The sequence below is a fragment of the Scleropages formosus genome, chromosome 6, assembly GCF_900964775.1.
Source record: "Scleropages formosus chromosome 6, fSclFor1.1, whole genome shotgun sequence".
NCBI classification, from domain to species: domain Eukaryota; kingdom Metazoa; phylum Chordata; class Actinopteri; order Osteoglossiformes; family Osteoglossidae; genus Scleropages; species Scleropages formosus.
Genome location: NC_041811.1, coordinates 10034522 through 10061587, shown reverse-complemented (window position 1 = coordinate 10061587; position 27066 = coordinate 10034522). Strand labels below are relative to the sequence as shown.

The following is a 27066-nucleotide window of genomic DNA, read 5'->3' as shown; positions in this document are numbered from 1 at the left end:
ATTTTCTCATTTGTTTCCTGCAAAGACGGGTGTGTGGAGCCAGTCTGTAGGTATATAGGGTGTTTTAAATCAGTTATCTATTCTTGTGTTTCTTATTTTTCATTTATTCTGGTGTTTATCTGTGTGGATCAGTTTTAGAGAAATGTCTAGAGGTGTATGAACTACTATGATTAAATGTTTGAGTATATATGGAAGTTCTCAGGAGGCGTTAGGGATGATATTGATGTACAAATTAATTTATGATGTTTTTATGATCACTCCGTTCGCTGAGTGTTGTCTGAGATGTAATAGTTTCAATTGTTTTTAAAAACCGAGTTTTGGATGGTAGCAATGTACTGATTGATAAAGTCAGCTTTCTTACGAGATAATTTGCATTTATGGATATGAAATTTGGCTACTAATTTGATTTGATGTATTAAATAAAATAGTTTGTTGTCCTTGCAGCAAGCAAAGAAACCAAACGCCAAATTTCCCACAACAGCAACAATGGTTTGCGATGATGAAAACGGACATTGATGACAATTTTGCACTTTTTACCAAGGTGATGCAGTACATGAGTGCTGCCAGGAGAAGTGCAAATGCACTTCTGTCCCAGTTGTACAGATATGTTTTAAATCTGTTCCTCTCAGTATTAGTCACCATTGTTTCAATACAGGGCCACGATGGTCAGGATGAAACTCCAGAAGCACAAAGCACCAGACCACAATGTAAACTGTATTAGTAACAAGAGTCATAGCTTGATACATGGAAATTCTCCACACTAGCACTTAAAACCTACAAATAGTGTAACACATAAGAGCTCATATTACACAAATACGGCATTGCCCCCCCCCCATTCCTGACACACATTAATACTCACACTAACTTGTCAAGTTTGTTCCCTCCTACATTTCTACAGCTGAAACTATTGCTTAGTTGCAATTATTGCACTTGTGGTTGAACCAGTCATTGACTGAGAAGGGGCAGTTATCTCTCACATCTGCAAAGACACATCTCATTATCTCCAACATCAAGGAAATAAAAGCAGTCTTTTTTCCCCTCCTCCCTCAGCTCCATTAATATACAATTCTAAATGTCAAAAATAGAAAAAATTACAATGCAGTATAGAGGATGTGGTGATGCAGTGGGTTCAGCCAGCGTCTGCTGTGTGGCAGGTCTGTGGTTCGAGCCTTTTTGGGCAGTGCTTGGTGCCAGACTGGTGTGCTGTGGCCTGTGTTGCTGGGTAAGGCTCTGGTTCAGTGCAATCCCACCTTGGTTGATGATGGATGGCAATGTGGCAAATACTTTTCCACAGTTCTGGATCAATCCAGTTTTAATATATGTTTCCACAACTACTGGATTTATATATTTCACTGAGGGTAGCTGCTTCCAGCTAGGTGCAGAAATTCAAGTTCAGTCACAGTATGGAAAACAGGATGCGTTGCAGCAGTGGACAGGCTTTGGACGGTAAGCATTAGCAGATGCTTTTCTCCAAAGCAACTTCCAATGAACACTATGTAGTGTTATCAGCTCACACACCTTATTCACCAAGGTGACTTACACTGCTAGATACACTACTTACAAAATGTCACTCATCCATACATCAGTGGAACACACACACACACACACACACACACACACACACACACACTCTCTGTCACTCAGACACTATTGGGGAACCTGAAAAGCATGTCTTTGGACTGTCGGTGGAAACCAGAGCACCTGGAGGAAAGCCACACAGACATGGGAGGAACCTACAAACTCCGCATGGACTGAGTAAACTTGTGTTTAGTGTTGCTGTTATTTGTTTTCATGTGTGATTGTTTTTTCTTTTACCAACTTTTTCCCCCCTTTAGTTAGTGGTAGTGTTGGTTTGTTCACTTGGTTTATTATGTGTGATGGAGGGTTTTTTTTTTTTTTTTTAAACAAAACATAAAGTGTGGTTTTAAACACATCTGGTCACTTCCCAGATAAGACACTGCTGCATTTCACTACAACATATCTAAATTTATGACTCGATACTTTACAATACCACTGAACTTTCTCCTCATGTTTTGTTTAACTCAATAAACCCTCATCTAAATTATCTCACAAAATTTAGTTGCAGCAGTGAATGACACGTCACTTAAGAGTCAGACGTTGACAAGAGCAAATATGTGTTTTTGTCTTCTACTCCTAGCAGCTATTGTATATTAATGAGGTAAAAGACACTAATTTCATTGTCATAAAAATAATTGTCAGAGCATTTGAAGCAATCTGAAGATTTGATCAAGACCTGAGTGGCTGCAGTGACCTTATAAATATATAAACAAAACTGAACAGTGAAACTATATACACCTGTATTTTACATTTCTTGTATATATTTAGCTGACTTTCTCCAAAGCATCTTACAATGACTTACCCATTTTATACAGCTGGCTAATTTTTACCAAATTAACTTAGGGTAGATACTTTACTTTGAGTAACAGTAGGAGCATCAGTAGGGTAACAAAGTATGACAAGCATCAGGCTTTTTATTGAAAAACATTTAATTTAAAATTTAGCAATATAAATATCATCTCAATATTAAGATACTTGTCATTGTATACAATACATTGAAATTGTGAGGTAACCCTGAGAAACCAGCAGCAGAACAAACAAAATGATTAAAGTATACGTCCATGACATCTTCCAGCACCATCCAGTAGGAATGCTTATACAGACAGCACACACTCCACACAAGCACTTAAAACCTACAAATAGTGTAACACATAAGCGCTCATATTACACACAGACAGGACATTGTCCCCCCCCATTCCTGACACACATTAATACTCACACTAACTTGTCAAGTTTCAGCTCCCTCCTACATTTCTACAGCTGAAACTATAAAAAGGCACCTTATACTAATGTGCACTTCAAGTACAGGTTAAGGCTACAAACAGCTGCTCACGAGTTGAATGTGCGTCAACAATCCGTGGTCACAACAGGCGTCCAGGTGATGAATCTGTATTCACCATGGCCTCGTTCCCGAACTCCTCTGGACCTCCACTCTGTCTTCCTGTGCTGTTCAGGACACTGGTATCTGCACCTGTCCAGCTCCGGCCACAAACTCACAATAATGTAATGGTTGGTGAAAACTGTTCAAATTCAAGACTGACAGTTCTCTGCAAGGGCCTCCTACAAAAACACACAGCTGTATCAGTAGACAGTCACAGCGTGAAAACGTGACTGCAGACTCTGGCCAACAGCTACAGGGACCATCTAGTTGCAATTCTTGCTACAAACTGAAAGGACAGCTCTTTTCATACCAATGTGCACAATTATTTATCTTCCACACCAAAAAAATAAATTCTGTTTTTCCTCTCAGATTCATTTTTGTGAACAGACAAAAAGGTCTGATCAAACTTAATATAAAAAGGTGCAAGATTTCATAGTACCATACAGTGTTACACTTTGGTATTTGACCGTTGATCCTTCAGACAGTAACTGTTCTGGTTTGCTGGTGTATATATTCAGGATAATCTATTGCTCAGTTGATGGTTGGCTGAGAGAAACACTGCTTTCTGTGTCTGTTTTGTTTTCATGAGAGTTGCCCTGCTTCTCATATTGAGATGAGTATTAAGATACCTGTCACTATATGCAATACATTGACATTGTGAGGTAACCCTCAGGAACCAGCATGGAGGCACAACAAGAACAACAACATTATCAAGATCCCATCCCCCACAGTGAGGCCCCACAGTAACCCTAAATGAATTCCTTCCCACAACTCCTTAACCGCCAACACAACTGAAAGCACCAACTCCACGACCCACAGCAACAGCAGCAGGATCAATGGCACTACCAGTCCCGCATGTAGTTCTTGCAGCTGTTCGTACCAATTGCTGTTCTCAATTTTCTGCACTGTCCTCATCACTTCCTGGAAATACTGTAGTGGCTTATATATTATCATCACGTGCAAGATCATAAACAGACCCAGCACTGGGAATGGGATCCAATTTAGCCACTTCCGCTGCGGCAACATTATCGTTGTCACTAAAAGCACCAACAGCAACACCAGCAAAACCAGCTTCAGTGTACCCCACAGAGTCTTCTCCTTCCTGATCTTGACTAACTTTTCACAAGTCATAGACATTATAACCATCTTGAAGACTAGGAACAGCCCCAGCCCCAGCCCCGCACCCAGTGTCACATACAGTTCCTTATGTCCAGGTTTAAATGTCACTGTCACTGAGAGAGCCACCAGCACCAGATTCAGCAGCAGCATCACAACCAGGAAGAGCAGATACAGTTTATGTATCAGCGTAATCTTCTTCTTCTTGAACTCTTGTACCGTCATCCATAACAACACCAATGCCCCCAGCAGCAGCAACAGAGAAAGGAGCGGGAACAGCACTGTAAAAGAGAGAGGGGAAGAAAAAAAAAAAAAAAAAAAAAAAAAAAAAAAAAAGAGGCTGTTCAATAAAATTTTAACAGATGTATGGATAAAAACAGCAGCAACAAAATTCAAATGAAGTTACAGTAACAATACCTGTAGGAGAAACAGTAACACTGACAGATACAGTGTTGATGGTGTCATTTGTCCTGTTGTCCATCACTCTGTACACACCACTGTCAGCTGGTGTTGTGTATTCCAGCATCAGAGTTGAGTTGTGGACAGATGCCCTGTGTTGGTACTGAGGTCCACAGTCTACAGAATCTCCCTCCACAGTACACACAGACACACTGGTGCAGCCACCAGAACTGAAGAGAACATGGACTGGTTCCTTAGTGTGGAGCGGCAGGAGGAGGGACTCAGGTGACTGGATGGTGATGTTTGACTGACGGCCTGAGGGAACACAGATGGAGGTTATCAGGTCAGCAGCTGGTGAAGTGATTGAATATTTCGATAAATGACCAATAACCAACAGCAGCAGGACCTGTACGGGGTGAAATATGTCCTTTTGTCTTCAAAAAATGTTAGATTAAGAACACTGATGATCTGGATCTTGTACTTCTATAGAGTCAAACGTATCACACATAGTTAAGAGCTCAAGAAAACCTGCACCTCTGAGGAAGGAAACTGCAATAATGTATCAGCTCCACAATACAGTGCACCTGGGAAACATTTCTCAGGCTTTGACAGACCCTTGTATATTTACCTGCAATAGAAAGAATAATCCCTTCAGGTGTCCCTATATCATTGCTGAAGAAGCATCGGTAAGCTCCTCTGTCCGAGAAAAGCACCGCGCTGATGGTCAGTGACAGGTCACCCACACGAACACGGTCTGGAGACAAACTGACTCTGTTCTTGAAGCCGGAGCCTGTACCAGACTGGATATCCAGCACAGTCTGTCCATCTTTCTCCCAGCGGATGTTAAGATGACTGAGATTTGCCTGTTTGCCGACGTTGGCATAGCAGGGGAGAGTGACAGGGTCCCCAACCTGTGCAGTGATATTCCTGTCTGTGGACACTGAGAAAGTGACAGAACAGACAGTAATGATAAATAAAACATGTAAATATTGCTGTAAAGAACACAACAAGCTTACAATTAGAAGTGTACAATTTTAGTACAAATTATCCTTTATAATATTTATGTACTTAGCAGGTACTTTATTCAGTATAAGCTACAGAGCCTACGGTGTTATTACCCATTTACACAGGTGGATATTTTACCACAGTAAGTTCTCCACTTAAGAACATGACACAGATTTGCAATCTAATCTAAAAAAATTACTGAGGTTATTGATCAGTTAAAAAAAATAAACCACTGTATAGCAATAAAAACACAAAAAAGCTACTAAATACACCAATTAATGCAATACTGGCATTACAAATAAGTGACAGAACCTGAGCTTGTAATACAAAGGACAAAAACTTACCAGAAACACCTAGTGTCACCACAGCAAGATGATCAAACCCTGTGAAACAGTCATATGAACCTTCATCATTGTACTCAACAGGTGAGATGGTTAAAGAGAAGTTTCCACCCTCTATCCCTTTCTCAGAGAGCTGGACTCTGCCCTCGTACCCAGGGCCTGCTGTGAACCGCCCCCGGGACCACTGGGCAACAAGTTGGCCTTCAGCTATCCTCCAGATCACATCTTGCTGCTCTGCTGGAGTGTTTTGTGTTCTATAGCAGAACAAGACAGCAGTGCCTTTCAGGGACACAACTTGCGATGCAAAGAGTTCAGCTAGAAACCCTGGAGATGGGGGTGGGAGGAACAGTTATTTTAATAAAGTACAGTAGGTAAAGTATATGCATGCACATACAGAGTGAATCTGACAACTTACAAGGATCTGAGTAACAAACTGCTAATATGTCAATTCTAATGCCGAACCCCAACCCAAAGTGCTGACACACACCAATCCAGAACCGTAAATGCTGTTTTTTCAAGAGTGAAGGTACAGCAACAAAGGTTAGCAAGGTTAGAAGGTTAACAAACTAGGTTTACATGAGACTTTCATGTCTGCAGCTATGTCTCTTTCTCTTAAGGTAATGCATAAATTATACTTTTGCTGAGATGTGCGTCGCTTTGGATAAAAGAACCAAAGCGAAGGCAAACAAGCTACAGAAGAAGATCCTCTGACTTCTATATCTACCACCTGTGGGCCATCAGTAAAGCACTGCCTCTTAATCATCCTCCACCTCCAGAATTACGTGTTAATGTAGCGTAGACAACTTATTGTTTTTTTAAATTTCTTAGTTATGCTTCTATTTCTTATTGCTACAGTTACATGCTTGCATATTAGTGAATTTCGTATGATGCTTGCGGTAAAAAGGGGTGGAGATGAGTACAGACAGCCTGGTCTCACTCTGGGTCATGGTTCTTCATCAGCCTTTCTTATTTACAATGTGTTATAAACAACTCCGTCAGCGGGCTCAGAACACCGAGGTGCGAGCACCAGCCACCTCGATCGAGAGAGAACCGCTCGGCTGCTCTGCTCCCATCTGAAGTTCAGTCGCTCAGTCCACTACAACCATTTGTGCCAGTGCACATCACAGCAGGACCTGAACTTTACATGACAAAACCAAAACTCAGAAAGATGGCAGATGGAATCAATTAGAATAATTTATTCAATGGCAAATATTCCCCAGCCATTAAGAAATTAAAAGAAGGTACCAGAAAAGAAAGAGTGCCCTCCAGCTCCTCAACAAGTCCAACACTGTAGAACTTGGAAACAGTATCATTCACACAAAGAAACAATCCAAGGAATGTAACTGACCACTTTGCACAGTTAATTACAAGGCTGGCACTGAAAGCCACTGAAACGTTTTGAATGAATTGACAGAGACGGACTAATGTTAAACTTCAGGATCAATCAGATCATGTGTGATTATTGTACTTATTATACTGCAGTTACAATAGAGTGACAAAAATTCACGTCACATGCTAGAACTCTGTGCGGTATTTGCTAATCCTATGGCAGATATTTACCACGGGGGGGAAACACTCTCATAGCTCAAGAGTCTAGGTTTTTGCTCATTATACATGTTATTTCAACTGATCATTATGAATAACTCAATTCTCAGGTCCGAAAGGACTTGTGTTCACAATGAAGAACCACCCTGTGATGGACTGGAATCCTGTCCAACCTGTATCCTTGACTAGCTTTGTACCCTATGCTCCTGGTATAAGTTCCAGACCACCGGGAACCTGACTGTGACAACTGATTACGCTTTATTAATTTCTGATCACAATAAAAGCTTACTAAAAGGAAAAGGGATCGAAGAAAATAGTTAGTGGAAAATAATTCATACAAAAGTTAAGTGACGCACATTCTGTTTAACGTGATTTGAACTGTGTAACAGTCAATCAAAAGCACATTCTCCAGCAGTGTTAGCAGTTGTTAGTTCATGCCACAGTAAAACACATTTTAGTCAGGCTGTGGAGAACTTATACACATCCTCATGTTGTACTCTTTTCTACCAAGTACTGAAGTAGTTGAACGATCAGACATCAGCTCCAAGAGTTTGGTAGAGAGAGTTTTTCCATGTTTATTTTCATTAGATCAGTGGGGGGGGGGGGGATCCAATATAGTAATCGGACAACAACTTTTTTTAAGTTTCAGTTATTCCTCAGTTCAATGGTGTTAGTGCACCTCCAGATAAATAATCTCTCTCACACACACACACACACACACACACACACACACACACACACACACACTTACCAGTGAAGATCAGGAACACTGAGCTCAAATTCATCATGTCCAGTTCAGAAAACTTAAATATCTGCAAAGGATCACATGGCAAAATTAGAATTTATCAATTTAGTTGCCCTTTTATCACATAACCTACATATATTAATAATTTACAAAACAGACTGCATAATGGATAAATATTATGCATAAAGTTATGCTCACAGAGAAGTTTGAAATAAACCGCAGTTGAATTTTCATGCATTCAAATAACGAATCTTGGCATTTCAGGTCCATCATTAATCTGTTTATCAGAAATATTTTAAAGTCCCTGGATCAAGAACTTAATACGATGGGGCTCTGCTCACGAGACTTTAGATTCCTGGGCTTGTTCCCAGCTCATCCACACTCCCTGCTGCTGCATCCCTATCTTCCTGGACATCTGTTCTTCTTCCGTTTCTGCACGCACCTCTTCCTTTATCGCCTCCTGCCTCTCCTTCCCCTGGACTTCCATGTATCGCCATGATGGGCGATAAGCAGACCTGCTCCTCCAGATGCTACTGTACCCACCACCAGCACGCCGTGCTGTCGCAGCCAGCATCATTCTCCACTTCCTTCCTGTCCTTACCTCGATGTCTGCACCAGCAATGCGAAGATCACCGGAGTCCCTGTATTGCAGTACTTCCCTTGCCCATTTTACCTTAAACTCCTCCTCTGAGAAAGGTACCTGTTACACTGCCTGTACAAGACAACACTGAGCATCTCCTTCCTGTCCTCCTAACCTGCTTCTCACCCTAAACTGGTCCAGTGAACATTAAATAGCTCCACAAAATGGGTAGAAAAATCACAAGTTGTTCAACTCTCTAAGTGTAACTCTGAAGAGAGAGAAAAAAAAAAAAAAAAAAAAAAAAAAAAACCCCCATCAGCTTGAATGAATAAATGTAAATTACCGACAGTGGAAAAAGAGAACCGGTGCGCAGAAAGTAACCCTAAGGTGGAAATAAATAAAATAGTAGTGAATGACCCCTCAAACAAGCGAGTCGCGGTCCACGGTCACGACATGCAGTGACAGTCTTTTCTGATGCTCTGTTTTCTGACAATCCTGTTTAACCAGTAAAGAAACACGGCGATCAGACACATGATGACGTAACTGCGCGCGGTGCGAGAACACAAAAATCGTTCTCCTCAGTCTTATTTGTCACGTGAGAGGACAACGTTGCCTGAAACAGTAACGGGCAGCTCGAGACGAGGTCGCGCTAAGCGCCACGGTAACCATCCACCCGGACCACCGAGCTGCAAATGATCTTATCTCGAGTTGGACGACAGAACGGAACTTCTGAGACACCAGTACAAGAACCACCACCAACGTAAAACCCACCAGTAAAGCAAAACGAAGATAAAATTGGCTAAAGATACAAGTTGGCAGGTCGCGAACCCGTTACTCTGTCACTCAGGTGAGATATAATTTACCAAAACTTAAGGTTAAGCCTGGACGAATATGCCGAAAATACTGAAGCTCCCTTTAAAGCGCGAGACTAAACACTGATAAAGCAAAACGGCAACTTACTGTTCTACTTCCTTCACGTGGAGGACTCCGTTTAGAAATTGTTTCGTCTCATAAATAGTGATCATCAGTCACGGAGCCTTATCTTTCCGCAGCGCTGTTTTAAAAACCGCCATTCACCTACGCCTCAAGCGTGAGTCACGTTCGCAGAACACTATATGATGTCTCCTGTCCGATCGCCCCGCCCCCCAACTACCTAATTGGTCCTTATTGGTTCCTTGGGGCGGGGCTTTGGTGAGAGGACCTTTCTTTCCTTCTCCGGCCGATCCAGCAAGCTTTTAACCCTTTGGCCAACTAGGGAAACACACACACACACACACACACACACACAGATTTTCAGAACCCCTTGTCCCATACAGGGTCACGGGGAACCGGAGCCTACCCGGTAACACAGGGCGTAAGGCCGGAGGGGGAGGGGACACACCCAGGACGAGACGCCAGTCCGTCGCAAGGCACCCCAAGCGGGACCCGAATCCCAGACTCACCTGAAAGCAGGACCATGGTCCAACCCACTGCGCCACCACACCCCCACTAGGGAAACACGTCAAGCACAATTAAATATCGGTACAAATGCTCCTAAGTGAAATGTCCCTAAGGGAAATGTGACATGTCGCTGAGCGGCGCTTGACTCTATTTAAACGGCGGTACAGCCGGAAGAAGTCACTAAGTAAGAATACAGAAAGAAAGGAATATTCGTGAAACGTTTCTCTCGACCCAGAACCTCGGCTTGCAGCAACCCCGCTCGGGACAAGCGGCTTCAGTCAGTGTGTGTGTGTGTGTGTGTGTGTGTGTGTGTAATCAACAATGACAGCGAAATGCAAGAGTAAAAAAGTTGAAGAACCGCATGCAAGTTGTTGGTTTTATGTATTTGGATACATCAAAAGTTAAAATGATTAAGTGATGCAAGTCGAAAGTGTGCAGTTTACAGTGAGTTCAATTACACTTTATACTGACTGTTGCAGTACTTATCCCGCACTCATCCGGTACCACCGTACAGCTTGTACCACAAGGGCTCAGATGCGAATCGCCGCTCCTGCCACAGAACCTACAATCATGAAGGTACGGGGACAACTGCTGGTTGGGTCGACGCTGATCTGCGGCTTCTCTTCCTCGCCCACTTCCTTTCTGTGGTTTTCGAGTGACTCAAGGAGAGAAAAAATGGCACTAATGAGGCTTTACCGTTTACGCAGAAAACACACATTTCATTCGCACGCATTGTAACATGTAAATCAGTCGAGTCGCCCGCGTTCCTAACAGGTCACTCCGCCCCGGCCACACAATACCGCTCTGTATCGTAGTACACGTACCCAACTTGTCGTGACACTAAAAGTTTTACAGAGCATGTACGTAATATAGCTGTTGACAACAAAAACTTAACACCAGAAGGCAGTTTTCCACTCCCCGATGCCAGGTGGGTGCAGTGGCTGGGGTGTTTGGCTGCGTTCCACTCCGGCGTGGTGGGTCTGGTGTTTGAGCCCTGCTATGGACTGGCGCCCCGTCCTGGGCGTGTCTTCTTGCGCCCTGCGTTGCCGGGCTTGGGACAAGTGGCTTCAAAGAGTGTGTGTGGTTATGTGCGCGCACGTGTTTGCCACAAAAAGCATTTTAACTCTTCGTGTTACATGACGCCGGAGATGCATGTGTACATGAAAAGTTAAAAAATGCGAGCAGCCCCGTACGCTGGAGTGAGTCATGCTTTTAATGTGTGTGGGTTTTACCTGTATAGCATTTTCTTTACAGATTTTATGGCCTTGTTTTCTTAGGTTATTCTGTGCACTTCTAACCTTTTACACCGATGACTAATTTATTTGTCTGATTTTAGGAGTATTGTGGCGCGCAGCGCCGTGGGTTTGGATGGGGCGAAGGAGGACGCGGAGACTGCGTTCATAACGAACGGTTTATTTGAACACCAACACAAAGGGAATAATGCTCTCCGTCCGAGGACCCCTTTTCCTCCAAGACTTGCGCTTACAGCCAGCCTGCCTTAGCACCCCCTACGTTTTCACGACACACTGGAAGACATGGTCACCCTACTATTTTCCCCCGAAGTGGCCCCAGCGGTTACACACCCTTTAACATTATTTCCCATAATGCAACTATCTACATTTAAACAGTAACGCGGGTCGTTACAGTATGATAAAGTTTTATACTGCAATTTAGAAGTATTTTATGTGTTTTGAAGGATGCATGTAATGTATGTGACATGATGACTTAGGCTGAGCTGCTAGTATATTGGGGGACAGTCCTTTCGTGGGTATGTTGGTGTGGGAAAGACATGGGTCAGTTATATTTTTTGAAGCCAGGAAGGGGAATTGTTATAATTGTAATACTTCAGAAAACGAAAGAAAATGATAATAAAGACGCACCACACCGCCGGTAGTCATTTCAGACTACTTAAAAGTGCTTTCGTTTTCTGAATTATTTATGTGCCTATTTGCGTTTTGATCTTTTCGCTTGTTTGGTCTAATTTCTTCGTTGCTTCATTCATTGACGAGACGACTTCACTTCTTGTCTTACTTTTGTTTGATGAGTTAATACTCGGACTGCAAATGCAAAAAAGCCGCTTATTCGCAGTAGAACGTCAAGTCAAAACGAAAAACGGTTTGGAGAAGAAAAAACTGCGGTCGCCGTTTGAGCGCGATACTAGTTTGAAGAATCGCGCTTCAACCACAGAGAGGCTCAGCTGACAAGGAAGGAGCAAACGGAAGCTGGAGTTGCTTGCTAAGATTTTGCGAATTCTGCGCGTAGAGGTGTCTGTGGTGTCCGAAGGTGCTTGAAGTTTTACTTATTGCATAACTCTCTCTGTGTGTGACTATATTCTCAGAATAGTGTGTGACTGACACACAGAGAGTAATTCTGTGCGGTACGGATGAGTCACCCATTGTAAGTAGTCTATCTAGCAGTGTAAGTTACCTCGGTGAATAGGTGTGTGGGCTGATAACACTACATACTAGATCCGTGGAAGTCGCATTGAAGGAAAGCGTCTGTTAAATAAATAAATGTGTCCTGCATTTAAATGTCGACAGTCCCAGCCCACCGAGAAAAACTAAATCATTTGTGATCTGAAAAATTTAATTCATATATATTTACAGGAAACAAAGAGTCAGTTGATTGAAATCACCACCGCTACACAAGCTTAGTTAGAGCAAACATCAACAGTGTCGTAATCCGGATGCAACCTTAACATTATTTGAGTGGGGTGTCATTGAAACTAAATCGCTAACTTTTCGAAAGTGTATTGTTTCATCTTACATTTATAATATTAACGTGAAACTTTAAAAAATTAAAAACATTTAATTCAAACATTAAAATTAAAAATTATTTGAATTTAAAAATTAATTCAAATTAAAACATTAATTAAAAAATATACGAATAAAACCAAGGTCTCTGGTGTTTTATATTATGTTTTTTTTTTCTAAACTCTATCCAGTGACGTGTTCCCCCCTGTGAATAATGGAGGTTCCCTTTCGGGCGGAGGTAAACTGTATTTTCTCTCTGATTAAAAACAGCTACTTGCTATACCTCTGGTGTGTGAAGAAGTAAACTTTCACGTACATTTGTTTCCATGTATTTGTGCTCTGAACGGGTCCTTGTTTGTCGCCTTATAACTGGCTGACGCTTGTGAAAAGTGAACCTCATCTAGTGACAGTAGTAACGCATTCCCTAAGCTATTTTTTTTTTTAAATTGTCATTGTTTCTGAGCTCTACTTTTCTAAATATCCTCACTCACCTATTTAGAAATCTCGTGAAACGAATGGTAAATCACGTTAATCATTTAAGGAAATGAATTGATGGACCTGTTTGCCTCAACCAAGGAAAGTAAAAATAACTGTAATGTATTTTTTATATTATATATTATTGTAGAAGATCCAGCGACTGATGATGGTTAGTTGATTTATTGAAACTAACTTGACAGCCTCCTCCAACGTAAGAGCTGGTGTAAAAAAAAAAAAAAAAAAAAACAAATATATTTAACATTTAACTTCCGTTCAGTCCTTCGCCTTATCAGAGTACACTGACTGTACGTTAAACACAGCCGTAACCATCTTATTTCATGGACAAAACAAGTACACACACACACACACACACACACACCGCTTGTCCCATTCGGGGTCACGGGGAACCGGAGCCTACCCGGCAACACAGGGCGTAAGGCCGGAGGGGGAGAGGACACACCCAGGACGGGACGCCAGTCCGCCGCAAGGCACCCCAAGCGGGACTCGAACCCCAGACCCACTGGAGAGCAGGACTGCGGTCCAAAAAGAAAACATTTACAACAATATACATGTACAAACTTTATGCCTCTTCGGAGGGTTGCGAATCATTGTATTAAATAAATTCTTTAGTTCCTGCAATATCTGCGCCCCAACCGCATTAAACTAATTAGTAAAATCAAAATGCAGGGCTTGGGAATACAAGACCGTGTCAAAATAAAAGCCCCCTTATAATGACCGTATGCCATTGCAGTTATATGACAAAATAAAAGTACAAATACAAAAGGAAAAATTTAACAAAGGTATTCACAAAGGAAGACAAGTTTTAAACATCAACTGGGGTCCTTTTGTACTGTTCTGTGAGATATTTCTAGATCTGTTTTGGTTTCCTCCCACCTAGTGGTCATTTAGGAGAATAACATTATTCTTCATGTTATTTTTTACTATTACGTTATTGGATGGATAGGCCATGTGACACAAGCATACACGTGGTTTTAAAAAAAAATCTGGAAGCGTTTTCGGGGAGGGGGTGCGGGGGTGCGGTGGCGCAGTGGGTTGGACCGCAGTCCTGCTCTCCCGTGGGTCTGGGGTTTGAGTCCCACTAGGGGTGCTTTGCGATGGACTGGCCTCCCGTCCTGGGTGTGTCCCCTCCCCCTCCGGCCTTACGCCCTGTGTTACCGGGTGGGCTCCGGTTCCCCGCGACCCCGTATGGGACGAGCGGCTCTGTGTGTGTGTTTTCGGTGATGTGCGCCATGCGGTGAGCTTGCAACTCCAGTGCCTTCCAAACCATCGCTTGTAAGTTGCGTTTACATTTTTAGTAAATCATAGCAGCGTGAATGCAATACTTACGTTATGTCAACAGTGTAGACAGCATTTAGGTGTATTGATGGATATTTGTATTTAAAGATGTGTAATTGACGTTTATGTATTGTTTTAGTTTTACAAAAAAGACTGTACTTTCATGAGAAAGAAGACAACAGTAAGGCATTCAACTTTACTCCAGCCTCTGACTTTCTCTGGAAGCTTGTTAGCTATCTGTCGATTTTGTGTTTAGCGCACCGAGGACAGAATACCTTTACATATAATAATATGTCCAGAAGGGGTTGAAGTTTGATGTCTTTAACACATCACTACCTGGAAGTTATGCTTGTAAAAATGTGCCTGTTGTCACCTCTAGAAATGGAAGGACTTAAGTGAATAACAGTGACGAGAGACTCATGTCCCAATCCATTGACATCATTTACCTTTTTTCTCCCTTTGTCAGATTTCTTTGTTGTCCGGAGTTTGGACGGATGTCCAGGTGGAGATGTCTGCGTGTCCCGATGCACCTTGTGTCCCTGCGCTGGGCAGTGGAGACAGTCTCCATCAACAAGGTGTCCACAGCAAGGGCCTGTTTCTCCCTCATGTCCACATCTGTTGTTAATGTTGCCAGTTGTGGGAATCTATTTCGTCCACTGTTGTTATTATAACCATTCATCTAGGTATTGCCTTTCTGAAGGTGACTTTGCAATGTTAAGCTTAATTAAAAAAACTGATAGAGAGCAGGCAGTGTAGTGGTTAGCGCTGCTGCCTTTGAATCAGAATCAGAACGAGCTTTATTGCCAAGTATGTTCACACATACAAGGAATTTGTCTTGGTGACAGGAACTTCCAGAGCACAGACAGAATGACAGTGGCAAGATAGATGAGAAGATAGAGTATGTGAATAAGAGTTGAAAAATATATGAAAATATACAGTACCCAATATTATATACAAAAATAGTCACTAGTTACAAATGCAAGGGAGTGTGAGAAGAGATATGATGTGATAAAAAGTTAGAAATATAAATATAAATAGCATTATGTATTGCACTGGTTTACTCTCTAGGGGAGAGATTTAGGTGTTCATGAGGTAGATGGCCTGAGGAAGGAAACTTTTCTTATGCCTGGCTGTCCTGGTGCTCAGTGCTCTGTAGCGCCGGCCAGATGGCAAAGGTTCGAAGAGGAAGTGGCCTGGATGCGAGGGGTCTACAATGATTTTGCTAGTCCCTTTTACTGACTCTGGACGAGTGCAGTTCTTGGAGAGCTGGGGGGGATGTGCCGATGATTCTTCCAGCAGTCCGAACTATCTACTGTAATCTTCTGATGTCTGACTTCGTAGCTGAGCTGAACCAGACAGTTATAGAAGTGCAGAGGACAGACTCGATGACTGCAGAGTAGAATTGCATCAGTAGCTCCTGTGGCAGGTTGAACTTCCTCAGCTGGCGAAGGAAGTACAACCTCTGCTGGGCCTTCTTCACAATGGAGTCTATGTGGAACTCCCACTTCAGGTCCTGTGAGATGGTGGTGCCCAGGAACCTGAATGACTCCACTGTTGCCACAGTGCTGTTCATGATGGTGAGTGGGGATAATGCTGAGGTGTTTCTCCTGAAGTCTACGATCATCTCCACCGTTTTGAGCGTGTTCAGCTCCAGGTTGTTATGACTGCACCAGACAGCCAGCTATTGGACCTCCTGCCTGTAAGCAGACTCGTCACCATCCCGGATGAGGCCGATGAGTGTGGTGTCGTCTGCAAACTTCAGGAGTTTGACAGAGGGGTCTTTAGCGGTGCAGTCGTTGGTGTACAGGGAGAAGAGCAGTGGGGAGAGCACATATCCCTGGGGGGCGCCAGTACTGATTGTGCGAGTATTGGATGAGAATTTTCCCAGCCTCACTATCTGCTGCCTGTCTGTCAGAAAGTTGGTGATCCACCGACAGATGGAGGTGGGCACAGAGAGTTGGGTTAATTTGGACAGGAGGAGGTGTGGGATGATGGTGTTGAAGGCTGAGCTGAAGTCCACGAACAGGATTCTCGCATAAGTCCCTGGTTTGTCCAGATGTTGCAGGATGTAGTGCAGTCCCATGTTGACTGCATCATCCGCAGACCTATTTGCTCGGTAAGCAAACTGCAGGGGGTCCAGCAAGGGTCCAGTGATGTCTTTCAGGTAGTCCAACACCAATTTTTCAAGTGACTTCATGACCACAGACGTTAAGGCGACAGGTCTGTAGTCATTAAGTCCTGTGATTTTGGGTTTCTTTGGGATGGGGATGATGGTGGAGCGTTTGAAGCAGGAAGGAACTTCGCACATCTCCAGTGATCTGTTGAAGATCTTTGTGAAGATAGGGGCCAGCTGGTCAGCACAGGTTTTTAGGCAGGCCGGTGAGACGCCGTCTGGGCCTGGTGCTTTCCTTGTCTTCTGTTTGACGAAGACCCGACGCACCTCCTCTTCGCAGATCAAAGGTGCAGGAGGGGGGAAGGTGGGGGTTACTGGAGGTGTTAATTGATTCGTGGAGAGAGGGTCTGAATGGGTGTGCGGTGTGAGACAGGGTTTATCAAACCTGCAATAAAAAATCATTCAAATCGTCGGCTAGTTGTTGAGTTGACACGGTGCTGGGGGGTGGTATCTTATAATTTGTGATGTCTTTCAGGCCTTTCCACACTGATGCAGGATCGTTGGCTGAAAACTGTTTCTTCAGCTTTTCAGAGTAGTTTCTCTTAGCCACTCTGATCTCCTTTGCCAGTGTGTTTTTGGCCTGTTTATACAAGACTCCGTCCCTGTTCTTGTAGGCGTCTTCTTTGGCCTGATGAAGCTGTCTGAGTTTTGCAGTGAGGACCTGAAGGTTGTAGGTTTGAACATCCCTCCAGCTGTGAAATTACCCAAGTGTATAAATGGGTAAATAATTGTAAGTTGCTTTAGAGAAAAGTGTCAGCATTTGAAGAGTTGGGTAATTTTTAGTGAGAAAGGAAGGTCCATGATCCAGGGAACAGAAGCAGGAATCTTTTTATGTATCAGTACTTCTAATTCTTGGCACTCGGTAATCCGTTTTTCCTTTTATCGGATCCTCTGTTGCTTAATTTATAATATTAATGCCAGAGTTTTAATGATGAGTAATGCTGGAACTGGGTGGAGTTACGCCTTCAGTGTTCATTTACTTTCTGCTGTTCTTTCCGACATTTCAGTATTTATTTTTAAGCACTTGCAGTTGTTTTATGGATGCAGAGTCCAAAGGTTTAAGTCTTGCTGTTATTTTAGGAGGTTTTACTTTTTACATGAAGTTAAATCTTTTGCTTTTTACCGTGTGCTTAAAAAATAATTTAATTGTTGGTTATGAATATTCGCAGGTTAATGAGTAATTTCAGTCTCTCTCACTCACACACACACACACCATAGGAGGTCGTGGGGAGCCGGAGCCTAATCCAGCAGCGCAGGGCGCAGAGCCGGAGGGGGAGGGGACACACCCAGGATGGGACGCCAATCCGTCGCAAGGCACCCCAAGCGGGACTTGAACCCCAGACCCACCGGAGAGCAGGACAAGGTCCAACCCACTGCGCCACCGCACCCCCATCAAGTAGTCATAATTTTCCAAAATAATACTATGTCATGTAATATGTTCTGCAAGGTTTAACCATGACTTACAATCAATTTATTGTGTTTAAAAGCCAGGGGGCGCAGTGGCGCAGTGGGTTGGACCGCAGTCCTGCTTTCCGGTGGGTCTGGGGTTCGCGTCCTGCTTGGGGTGCCTTGCGACGGACTGGCGTCCCGTCCTGGGTGTGTCCCCTCCCCCTCTGGCCTTACGCCCTGTGTTGCCGGGTAGGCTCCGGTTCCCCCGTGACCCCGTATGGGACAAGCGGTTCTGAAAATGTGTGTGTGTGTGTGTTTAAAAGCCCTGCACCTTTCCACATGACATAAAACCTACAGAAACAATAAATTAAAATGTGTATCTACCCCTAAAATTTAAAGATTAAAGTCTAGGGTTTAAAACATTTAACAAAAGTTTTTTGTGCTGTGCGTTTACATGAGAACTATTTATAGAGTCAACAAGTTTTTTTAGCAGTTGAACTGCCCTACCTTGTACATTTATTAATTTAGTTAACAAAACCTCAAACCTCAACCTTTAAAACATCAGCAGGTTTTAAACAAACGTCAAAAAAGCGACATCTTGTGCCATTGAGAACAACATTTTTCTGAAAGATTTTTAATTACCATAATAGTACAGAAGACAAAGAGAACAATATTTTTTTAACAAAACAAAGGAAGCAGATTTCAGTGTAGATGAAAATGTTAACTGATTCAGAGTGTCAATAATTTTAATTGTTTTTAAAAACACACACACACACACACACACACACATTTTCAGAACCGCTTGTCCCATACAGGGTCACGGGGAACCGGAGCCTACCCGGTAACACAGGGCGTAAGGCCGGAGGGGGAGGGGACACACACAGGACGGGACGCCAGTCCGTCGCAAGGCACCCCAAGCAGGACTTGAACCCCAAACCCACGGGAGAGCAGGACCTGGTCCAACCCACTGTGCCACTGCGCCAACCCAAAGTTTTCATAATTTTCCGTTTTGGAATTATTAACTCGTCCGTGAAATTAAGGCATCCAACAAACTTTACCGATCAAAAATGAGATTTTTAATTTACCCCTATTATTACGTTATGGGTTTGTGTAATTTAATTTCATGAAGCCAGTTTTTAAACGATATTGCAGTATTCATTGCACGGGCGGAGAAGTAAAGACTAAAATTTAGGACGAAGACAAAAAGACTAAGAAAATGTACTGGCGTTCAAAACCCAGAACGACGTCATGTTCCATCCCAGTAAGGCATCCAAAAAGCTGGGGCCGGGAACACAAAATAGACAATATGAAGACATCTCTCTGGCTGATTTGAAGAGCATTCAACAATCAACATATTTCAAAAACGTTGTTTCATATAAATTTACAAAAAGTTATTTAAATCAACTATGTAGTATGTTTAAATAACGCGTTTTAATACATCAGCCTCAGGGCAGTAGATTTTTATGAAATCATCTGATAAATGCACTGTGTGTGTGTGTGTGTGTGTGTGTGTGTGTGTGTGTGTGTGTGTAAATTCAGATATGTATATTTATATATGTATGCATATTTTATTATGAGAAATTATTATTATTTGTGAAAACGAAAGCAAAACCGACTGCGCAAAACGAGTTTAACGACACATCTATTTACAGTATACTACAAAAAAAATCTCTGTTTTCCTCTCTCTATCTCTCCATTTCATTTCCGATTTCAGATAAAACTACTTAAAACTAAGGATCAGGCATGATGAAGTTAAATCAATCAATGACGATTTGAAATCGATACAATAAAATCTCAACAAATGAAACCAAACCAAAAACAAATGTCTCTTGGCGGACTTGATGTAACATTCAAGTACAAATAATAATCCGTAACTGAAGGCTCTAAAAACCGAGAAAAACTCACAGAACCATTTTTCACTCGATCACCAGCTCCGCCGCTCAACCGAAACGCTTCTCTAACTTTTTCCCATTTTTGGGGAGGCGTGGCCTTAGTCTGACGTCTATTAACATATTCTCGCATGACACGTATGACGAAATGTTAGACAAAAGGAATATATATACAGCGAAATAATGAAATAGTAAGGTACAAATCATATGGTAATATAATTGCTTACGAACAGTAAACACCCACATGCACTGCATTATTATTACATTGAATATGAATACATAAAGTGACACATCTGAGCCATAATTTTCCAAAATAATATACTGTAAGTGGAAGGGGTGCGGTGGCGCAGTGGGTTGGACCACAGTCCTGCTCTCCGGTGGGTCTGGGGTTCGAGTCCCGCTTGGGGTGCCTTGCGGCGGACTGGCGTCCCGTCCTGGGTGTGTCCCCTCCCCCTCTGGCCTTACGCCCTGTGTTGCCGGGTAGGCTCCGGTTCCCCGTGACCCCGTAAGGGACAAGCGGTTCTGAAAATGTGTGTGTGTGTATACTGTAAGTGTCATGTAATACTACTGCAACGTTTAACCGTGAGTTACAGTGAATTTATTGTGTTTAAAAGCCCTGCACCTTTCCACATTGATTAGGTAAAACCTACAAATAAATTAAAATGTGAATCTACCCGTAAAATGTAAAGACTAGGTTTAAAACATTTAACGAAAGTTTTTCTTGCTGTGCGATTACATGACGATTTATAGCGTCAACGGTATTTAATAAATGTACAGTCTGGTATCACCAATAAATAAATATGTATATATGTAATGCTAGGGGGCGCGGTGGCGCAGTGGGTTGGACCTGGTCCTGCTCTTCGGTGGGTCTGGGGTTCGAGTCCTGCTTGGGGTGCCTTGCGACGGACTGGCGTCCCGTCCTGGGTGTGTCCCTTCTCCCTCTGGCCTTGCGCCCTGTGTTGCCGGGTAGGCTCCGGTTCCCCGTGACCCTGTATGGGACAAGTGGTTCCGAAAGTATACTTACATACACATAAATAAGTGGCTGGATAGTGTAGTGGTAAGATTGCTGTCTTTCACCTGGGAAACTGGGGTTTGAATCCTGGTCATGGCCTACCCTCTAGTAGGGGGTCCTTAGGCAAGACCTCCTTATGCTTGGCTCTGCCTACCTTGGATATGAGAGTGAAACAAACAAAGAGAACCATGCCAGCTCAGATGTTGCCTGGATTAACAAGGTCTGTGCCAGATGTTGGGGAACCAGGACATGCTGATGATAAGTGGGCTACTGGAACTAGAAGAAGGCATGCATGGACAAGAGAGGAGAATAGGGAACTGTTGGAATGCTACTACACAAGTGACCCCAGTGAAAGGGGTTACATGAAGAGGATGTGGGGCCTATGGATACTTTGAAACCCAACATCAAGACTAATGCCTAAACAACTAGTAGCTCAGTGTTACAACAACTGCTATCACAACTAGAGATTGATGAGGTACAACACAAATGTTATGCAAGGGGGAGCCAGGACAGGTTGGGGGGGGATATCATCATCCCCATACTCTGAGATTGGGAACCAAGCCCCAAGAACAATGCGCCCTTGTAAGCTGAATGCAAGAGCAGCTGACCTAAGAGATAAGATCATGGCTAAGAAGGACACCTGTGGCCAATTACCAAGACCAAGTGAAGTACCTACTGAAAGTCTATGAGAAAATGTGAATGCAGCATTATGAACAATCCCTACTGAGACCAACCAGCTGATGTACAATACAGCAACCGTGATCCTTGGATACAACATGAATACCAAGCATAAGAAGCAGTATGGAAAAGAAGGCTAGAGGCCAAGATCAAGGCAGCACAAAGGGAAGTTAGCCAGCTATCAGAACTGCAGAAAGGTGTGATGAAGACGCTGTCTATACCTGAGGCCTTAGAAATTGTCAAGCAAAGACTCACTGCCTGAAGGTACACCAGAGAGAGCAATACTGGAAAAACATAGGGGAGAAGGAGGCATCACATAACAACAAAGCCCAGGGGCTAGTGGATCTAAGAGCACAGCAACCTCCCTGAACAGGATCCAGTAACCATCACAGTGGCAGACATCCAGGAAAAAGTCTCAAGTATGAAGAACTGACATGATCCATGCCTTCTGGCTAAAGAAGCTAACCCAGGGAGTGCCTGGCAACACAAATGAACCAGTTGCTAATGGATGGGACCCACCCTGAATGGTTAACAGAAGGCTGGACAATCCTGATCCTGAAGGAACAGGACACTAAGAGCCTGCATCCAGACTGACAAACTGGTAATGGCTAACCAGACCGGACATAGTAGTGGTGGACAAACAGAGTAAGAAAGCCGTAGTGATAGATGTTGCCATCGCTTGGGAAGAAAAAAAGAACATGAGAAGCTTGAGAAATACCAAGGACTGAGAGAGGAGCTAGAAAAGATGTGGAAGGTGAAGGTCCACCACAGTGGTCCCCGTGGTAATCGGGACACTTGGGGCTGTGACCCCTAAGCTGGGAGAGTGGCTCCAGCAGATTCCGGGAACAACATCTGAGATCTCTGTCCAGAAAAGCGTGGTCCTAGGAACAGCTAAGATACTGCGCAGAACCCTCAAGCTCCCAGGCCTCTGGTAGAGGATCCAAGCTTGAAGGAATAAGACTGCCCGCAAAAAGGGGGCGAGTGGGGAATTTTTTTTTTTTTAGTCATACATATATACATATAAACACAGTGTATATGAAATAAATAGGGGTAAGAATAAGATCTATACTGTACTTTCTCGTGGTTCAGTGCTTTATGGTCCAAGTGTGTTTTCTGCCACAGGTTTCAATATCTGCATGTTTTATGCACTGACAGCAAGTTCAGAAATCACTTTTACAAGCTCACCTTGGGTGCTTCATAAAAACAAAACAAATGGAAAACAAAATTTTCTCATTTGTTTCCTGCAAAGACGGGTGTGTGGAGCCAGTCTGTAGGTATATAGGGTGTTTTAAATCAGTTATCTTTTCCTGTGTTTCTTATTTTTCATTTATTCTGGTGTTTATCTGTGTGGATCAGTTTTAGAGAAATGTCTAGAGGTGTATGAACTACTATGATTAAATGTTTGAGTATATATGGAAGTTCTCAGGAGGCGTTAGGGATAATATTGATGTACAAATTAATTTATGATGTTTTTATGATCACTCTGTTCGCTGAGTGTTGTCTGAGATGTAATAGTTTTAATTGTTTTTAAAAACCGAGTTTTGGATGGTAGCAATGTACTGATTGATAAAGTCAGCTTTCTTACGAGATAATTTGCATTTATGGATATGAAATTTGGCTACTAATTTGATTTGATGTATTAAATAAAATAGTTTGTTGTCCTTGCAGCAAGCAAAGAAACCAAACGCCAAATTTCCCACAACAGCAACAATGGTTTGCGATGATGAAAATGGACATTGATGACAATTTTGCACTTTTTACCAAGGTGATGCAGTACATGAGTGCTGCCAGGAGAAGTGCAAATGCACTTCTGTCCCAGTTGTACAGATATGTTTTAAATCTGTTCCTCTCAGTATTAGTCACCATTGTTTCAATACAGGGCCACGATGGTCAGGATGAAACTCCAGAAGCACAAAGCACCAGACCACAATGTAAACTGTATTAGTAACAAGAGTCATAGCTTGATACATGGAAATTGTGATGTGAGACCTTGATCTCAACAAGCAATGATTAAAATATATGTCCATGACATCTTCCAGCACCATCCAGTAGGAATGCTTACACAGACAGCACACACTCCACACAAGCACTTAAAACCTACAAATAGTGTAACACATAAGAGCTCATATTACACAGATACGGCATTGCCCCCCCCCCCCCATTCCTGACACACATTAATACTCACACTAACTTGTTAAGTTTGTTCCCTCCTACATTTCTACAGCTGAAACTATTGCTTAGTTGCAATTATTGCACTTGTGGTTGAACCAGTCATTGACTGAGAAGGGGTGGTTATCTCTCACATCTGCAAAGACACATCTCATTATCTCCAACACCAAGGAAATAAAAGCAGTCTTTTTTCCCCTCCTCCCTCAGCTCCATTAATATACAATTCTAAATGTCAAAAATAGAAAAAATTACAATGCAGTATAGAGGATGTGGTGATGCAGTGGGTTCAGCCAGCGTCTGCTGTGTGGCAGGTCTGTGGTTCGAGCCTTTTTGGGCAGTGCTTGGTGCCAGACTGGTGTGCTGTGGCCTGTGTTGCTGGGTAAGGCTCTGGTTCAGTGCAATCCCACCTTGGTTGATGATGGATGGCAATGTGGCAAATACTTTTCCACAGTTCTGGATCAATCCAGTTTTAATATATGTTTCCACAACTACTGGATTTATATATTTCACTGAGGGTAGCTGCTTCCAGCTAGGTGCAGAAATTCAAGTTCAGTCACAGTATGGAAAACAGGATGCGTTGCAGCAGTGGACAGGCTTTGGACGGTAAGCATTAGCAGATGCTTTTCTCCAAAGCAACTTCCAATGAACACTATGTAGTGTTATCAGCTCACACACCTTATTCACCAAGGTGACTTACACTGCTAGATACACTACTTACAAAATGTCACTCATCCATACATCAGTGGAACACACACACACACACACACACACACACACTCTCTGTCACTCAGACACTATTGGGGAACCTGAAAAGCATGTCTTTGGACTGTTGGTGGAAACCAGAGCACCTGGAGGAAAGCCACACAGACATGGGAGGAACCTACAAACTCCGCATGGACTGAGTAAACTTGTGTTTAGTGTTGCTGTTATCTGTTTTCATGTGCGATTGTTTTTCCTTTTACCAACTTTTTCCCCCCTTTAGTTAGTGGTAGTGTTGGTTTGTTCACTTGGTTTATTATGTGTGATGGAGGGTTTTTTTTTTTTTTAACAAAACATAAAGTGTGGTTTTAAACACATCTGGTCACTTCCCAGATAAGACACTGCTGCATTTCACTACAACATATCTAAATTTATGACTCGATACTTTACAATACCACTGAACTTTCTCCTCATGTTTTGTTTAACTCAATAAACCCTCATCTAAATTATCTCACAAAATTTAGTTGCAGCAGTGAATGACACGTCACTTAAGAGTCAGACGTTGACAAGAGCAAATATGTGTTTTTGTCTTCTACTCCTAGCAGCTATTGTATATTAATGAGGTAAAAGACACTAATTTCATTGTCATAAAAATAATTGTCAGAGCATTTGAAGCAATCTGAAGATTTGATCAAGACCTGAGTGGCTGCAGTGACCTTATAAATATATAAACAAAACTGAACAGTGAAACTATATACACCTGTATTTTACATTTCTTGTATATATTTAGCTGACTTTCTCCAAAGCATCTTACAATGACTTACCCATTTTATACAGCTGGCTAATTTTTACCAAATTAACTTAGGGTAGATACTTTACTTTGAGTAACAGTAGGAGCATCAGTAGGGTAACAAAGTATGACAAGCATCAGGCTTTTTATTGAAAAACATTTAATTTAAAATTTAGCAATATAAATATCATCTCAATATTAAGATACTTGTCATTGTATACAATACATTGAAATTGTGAGGTAACCCTGAGAAACCAGCAGCAGAACAAACAAAATGATTAAAATGTACATCCATGACATCTTCCAGCACCATCCAGTAGGAATGCTTACACAGACAGCACACACACTCAACACAAGCACTTAAAACTTACAAATAGTGTAACACATAAGAGCTCATATTACACAGATACGGCATTGCCCCCCCCCCCCCATTCCTGACACACATTAATACTCACACTAACTTGTCAAGTTTGTTCCCTCCTACATTTCTACAGGTGAAACTATAAAAAGGCACCTTATACTAATGTGCACTTCAAGTACAGGTTAAGGCTACAAACAGCTGCTCACGAGTTGAATGTGCGTCAACAATCCGTGGTCACAACAGGCGTCCAGGTGATGAATCTGTATTCACCATGGCCTCGTTCCCGAACTCCTCTGGACCTCCACTCTGTCTTCCTGTGCTGTTCAGAACACTGGTATCTGCACCAGTAGACAGTCACAGCGTGAAAACGTGACTGCAGACTCTGGCCAACAGCTACAGGGACCATCTAGTTGCAATTCTTGCTACAAACTGAAAGGACAGCTCTTTTCATACCAATGTGCACAATTATTTATCTTCCACACCAAAAAAATAAATTCTGTTTTTCCTCTCAGATTCATTTTTGTGAACAGACAAAAAGGTCTGATCAAACTTAATATAAAAAGGTGCAAGATTTCCATCCATCCATCCATCTTCCTCCGCTTTTATCCGGGGCCGGGTCGCGGGGGCAGCAGTCCGAGCAGAGTACTCCAGACCTCCCTCTCCCCGCACACCTCCTCCAGTTCCTCTGGGGGAACCCCAAGGCGTTCCCAGGCCAGCCGGGAGACATAGTCTCTCCAACGTGTCCTGGGTCTGCCCCGAGGCCTCCTCCCAGTGGGACAAGCCCGGAGCACCTCCCCAGGGAGGCGTCCAGGAGGCATCCGGAACAGATGCCCGAGCCACCTCAACTGGCTCCTCTCGATGCGGAGGAGCAGCGGCTCTACTCCGAGCTCCTCCCGGGTGACTGAGCTCCTCACCCTATCCCTAAGGGTGCGCCCAGCCACTCTGCGGAGGAAACTCATTTCTGCCGCTTGTATCCGCGATCTCATTCTTTCGGTCATGATCCAGAGTTCATGACCATAGGTGAGGGTAGGAACGTAGATCGACCGGTAAATTGAGAGCTTCGCCTTACGACTCAGCTCCCTCTTCACCACAACAGACCGGTACAATGACCGCATTACTGCAGACGCCGCACCGATCCGTCTGTCGACCTGCCGCTCCATTTTTCCCTCACTCGTGAACAAGACCCCAAGATACTTAAACTCCTCCACTTGAGGGAGCAACTCCCCCCTAACCCGGAGGGAGCAATCCAC

At 43.0% G+C, this 27066-nt stretch overlaps 2 protein-coding genes across 2 annotated transcripts in view; both read right to left on the bottom strand.

Annotated features, from left to right (window-relative positions):
- Positions 1 to 3078: 3078 nt before the first annotated feature.
- Positions 3079 to 4730, bottom strand: LOC114910713 (uncharacterized). The gene is made up of 2 exons (XM_029252870.1): positions 4493 to 4730; positions 3079 to 4356 (listed from the first exon to the last, which is right to left on the bottom strand). Exons 1-2 carry the CDS (start codon positions 4599 to 4601, stop codon positions 3629 to 3631), a joined length of 837 nt encoding a protein of 278 aa, XP_029108703.1. The 5' UTR covers positions 4602 to 4730; the 3' UTR covers positions 3079 to 3628.
- LOC114910699 (polymeric immunoglobulin receptor-like) overlaps positions 4601 to 27066 on the bottom strand; it is an 80417-nt gene continuing 57951 nt past the window's right edge. Inside the window, exons 4-7 of the mRNA XM_029252845.1 lie at positions 5824 to 6144; positions 5103 to 5414; positions 4688 to 4789; positions 4601 to 4626 (exon numbers count right to left, since the gene is read on the bottom strand). Of these exons, the coding sequence (XP_029108678.1) occupies positions 4601 to 4626; positions 4688 to 4789; positions 5103 to 5414; positions 5824 to 6144 (761 nt within the window). The remainder of the gene's footprint in view (positions 4627 to 4687; positions 4790 to 5102; positions 5415 to 5823; positions 6145 to 27066) is intronic.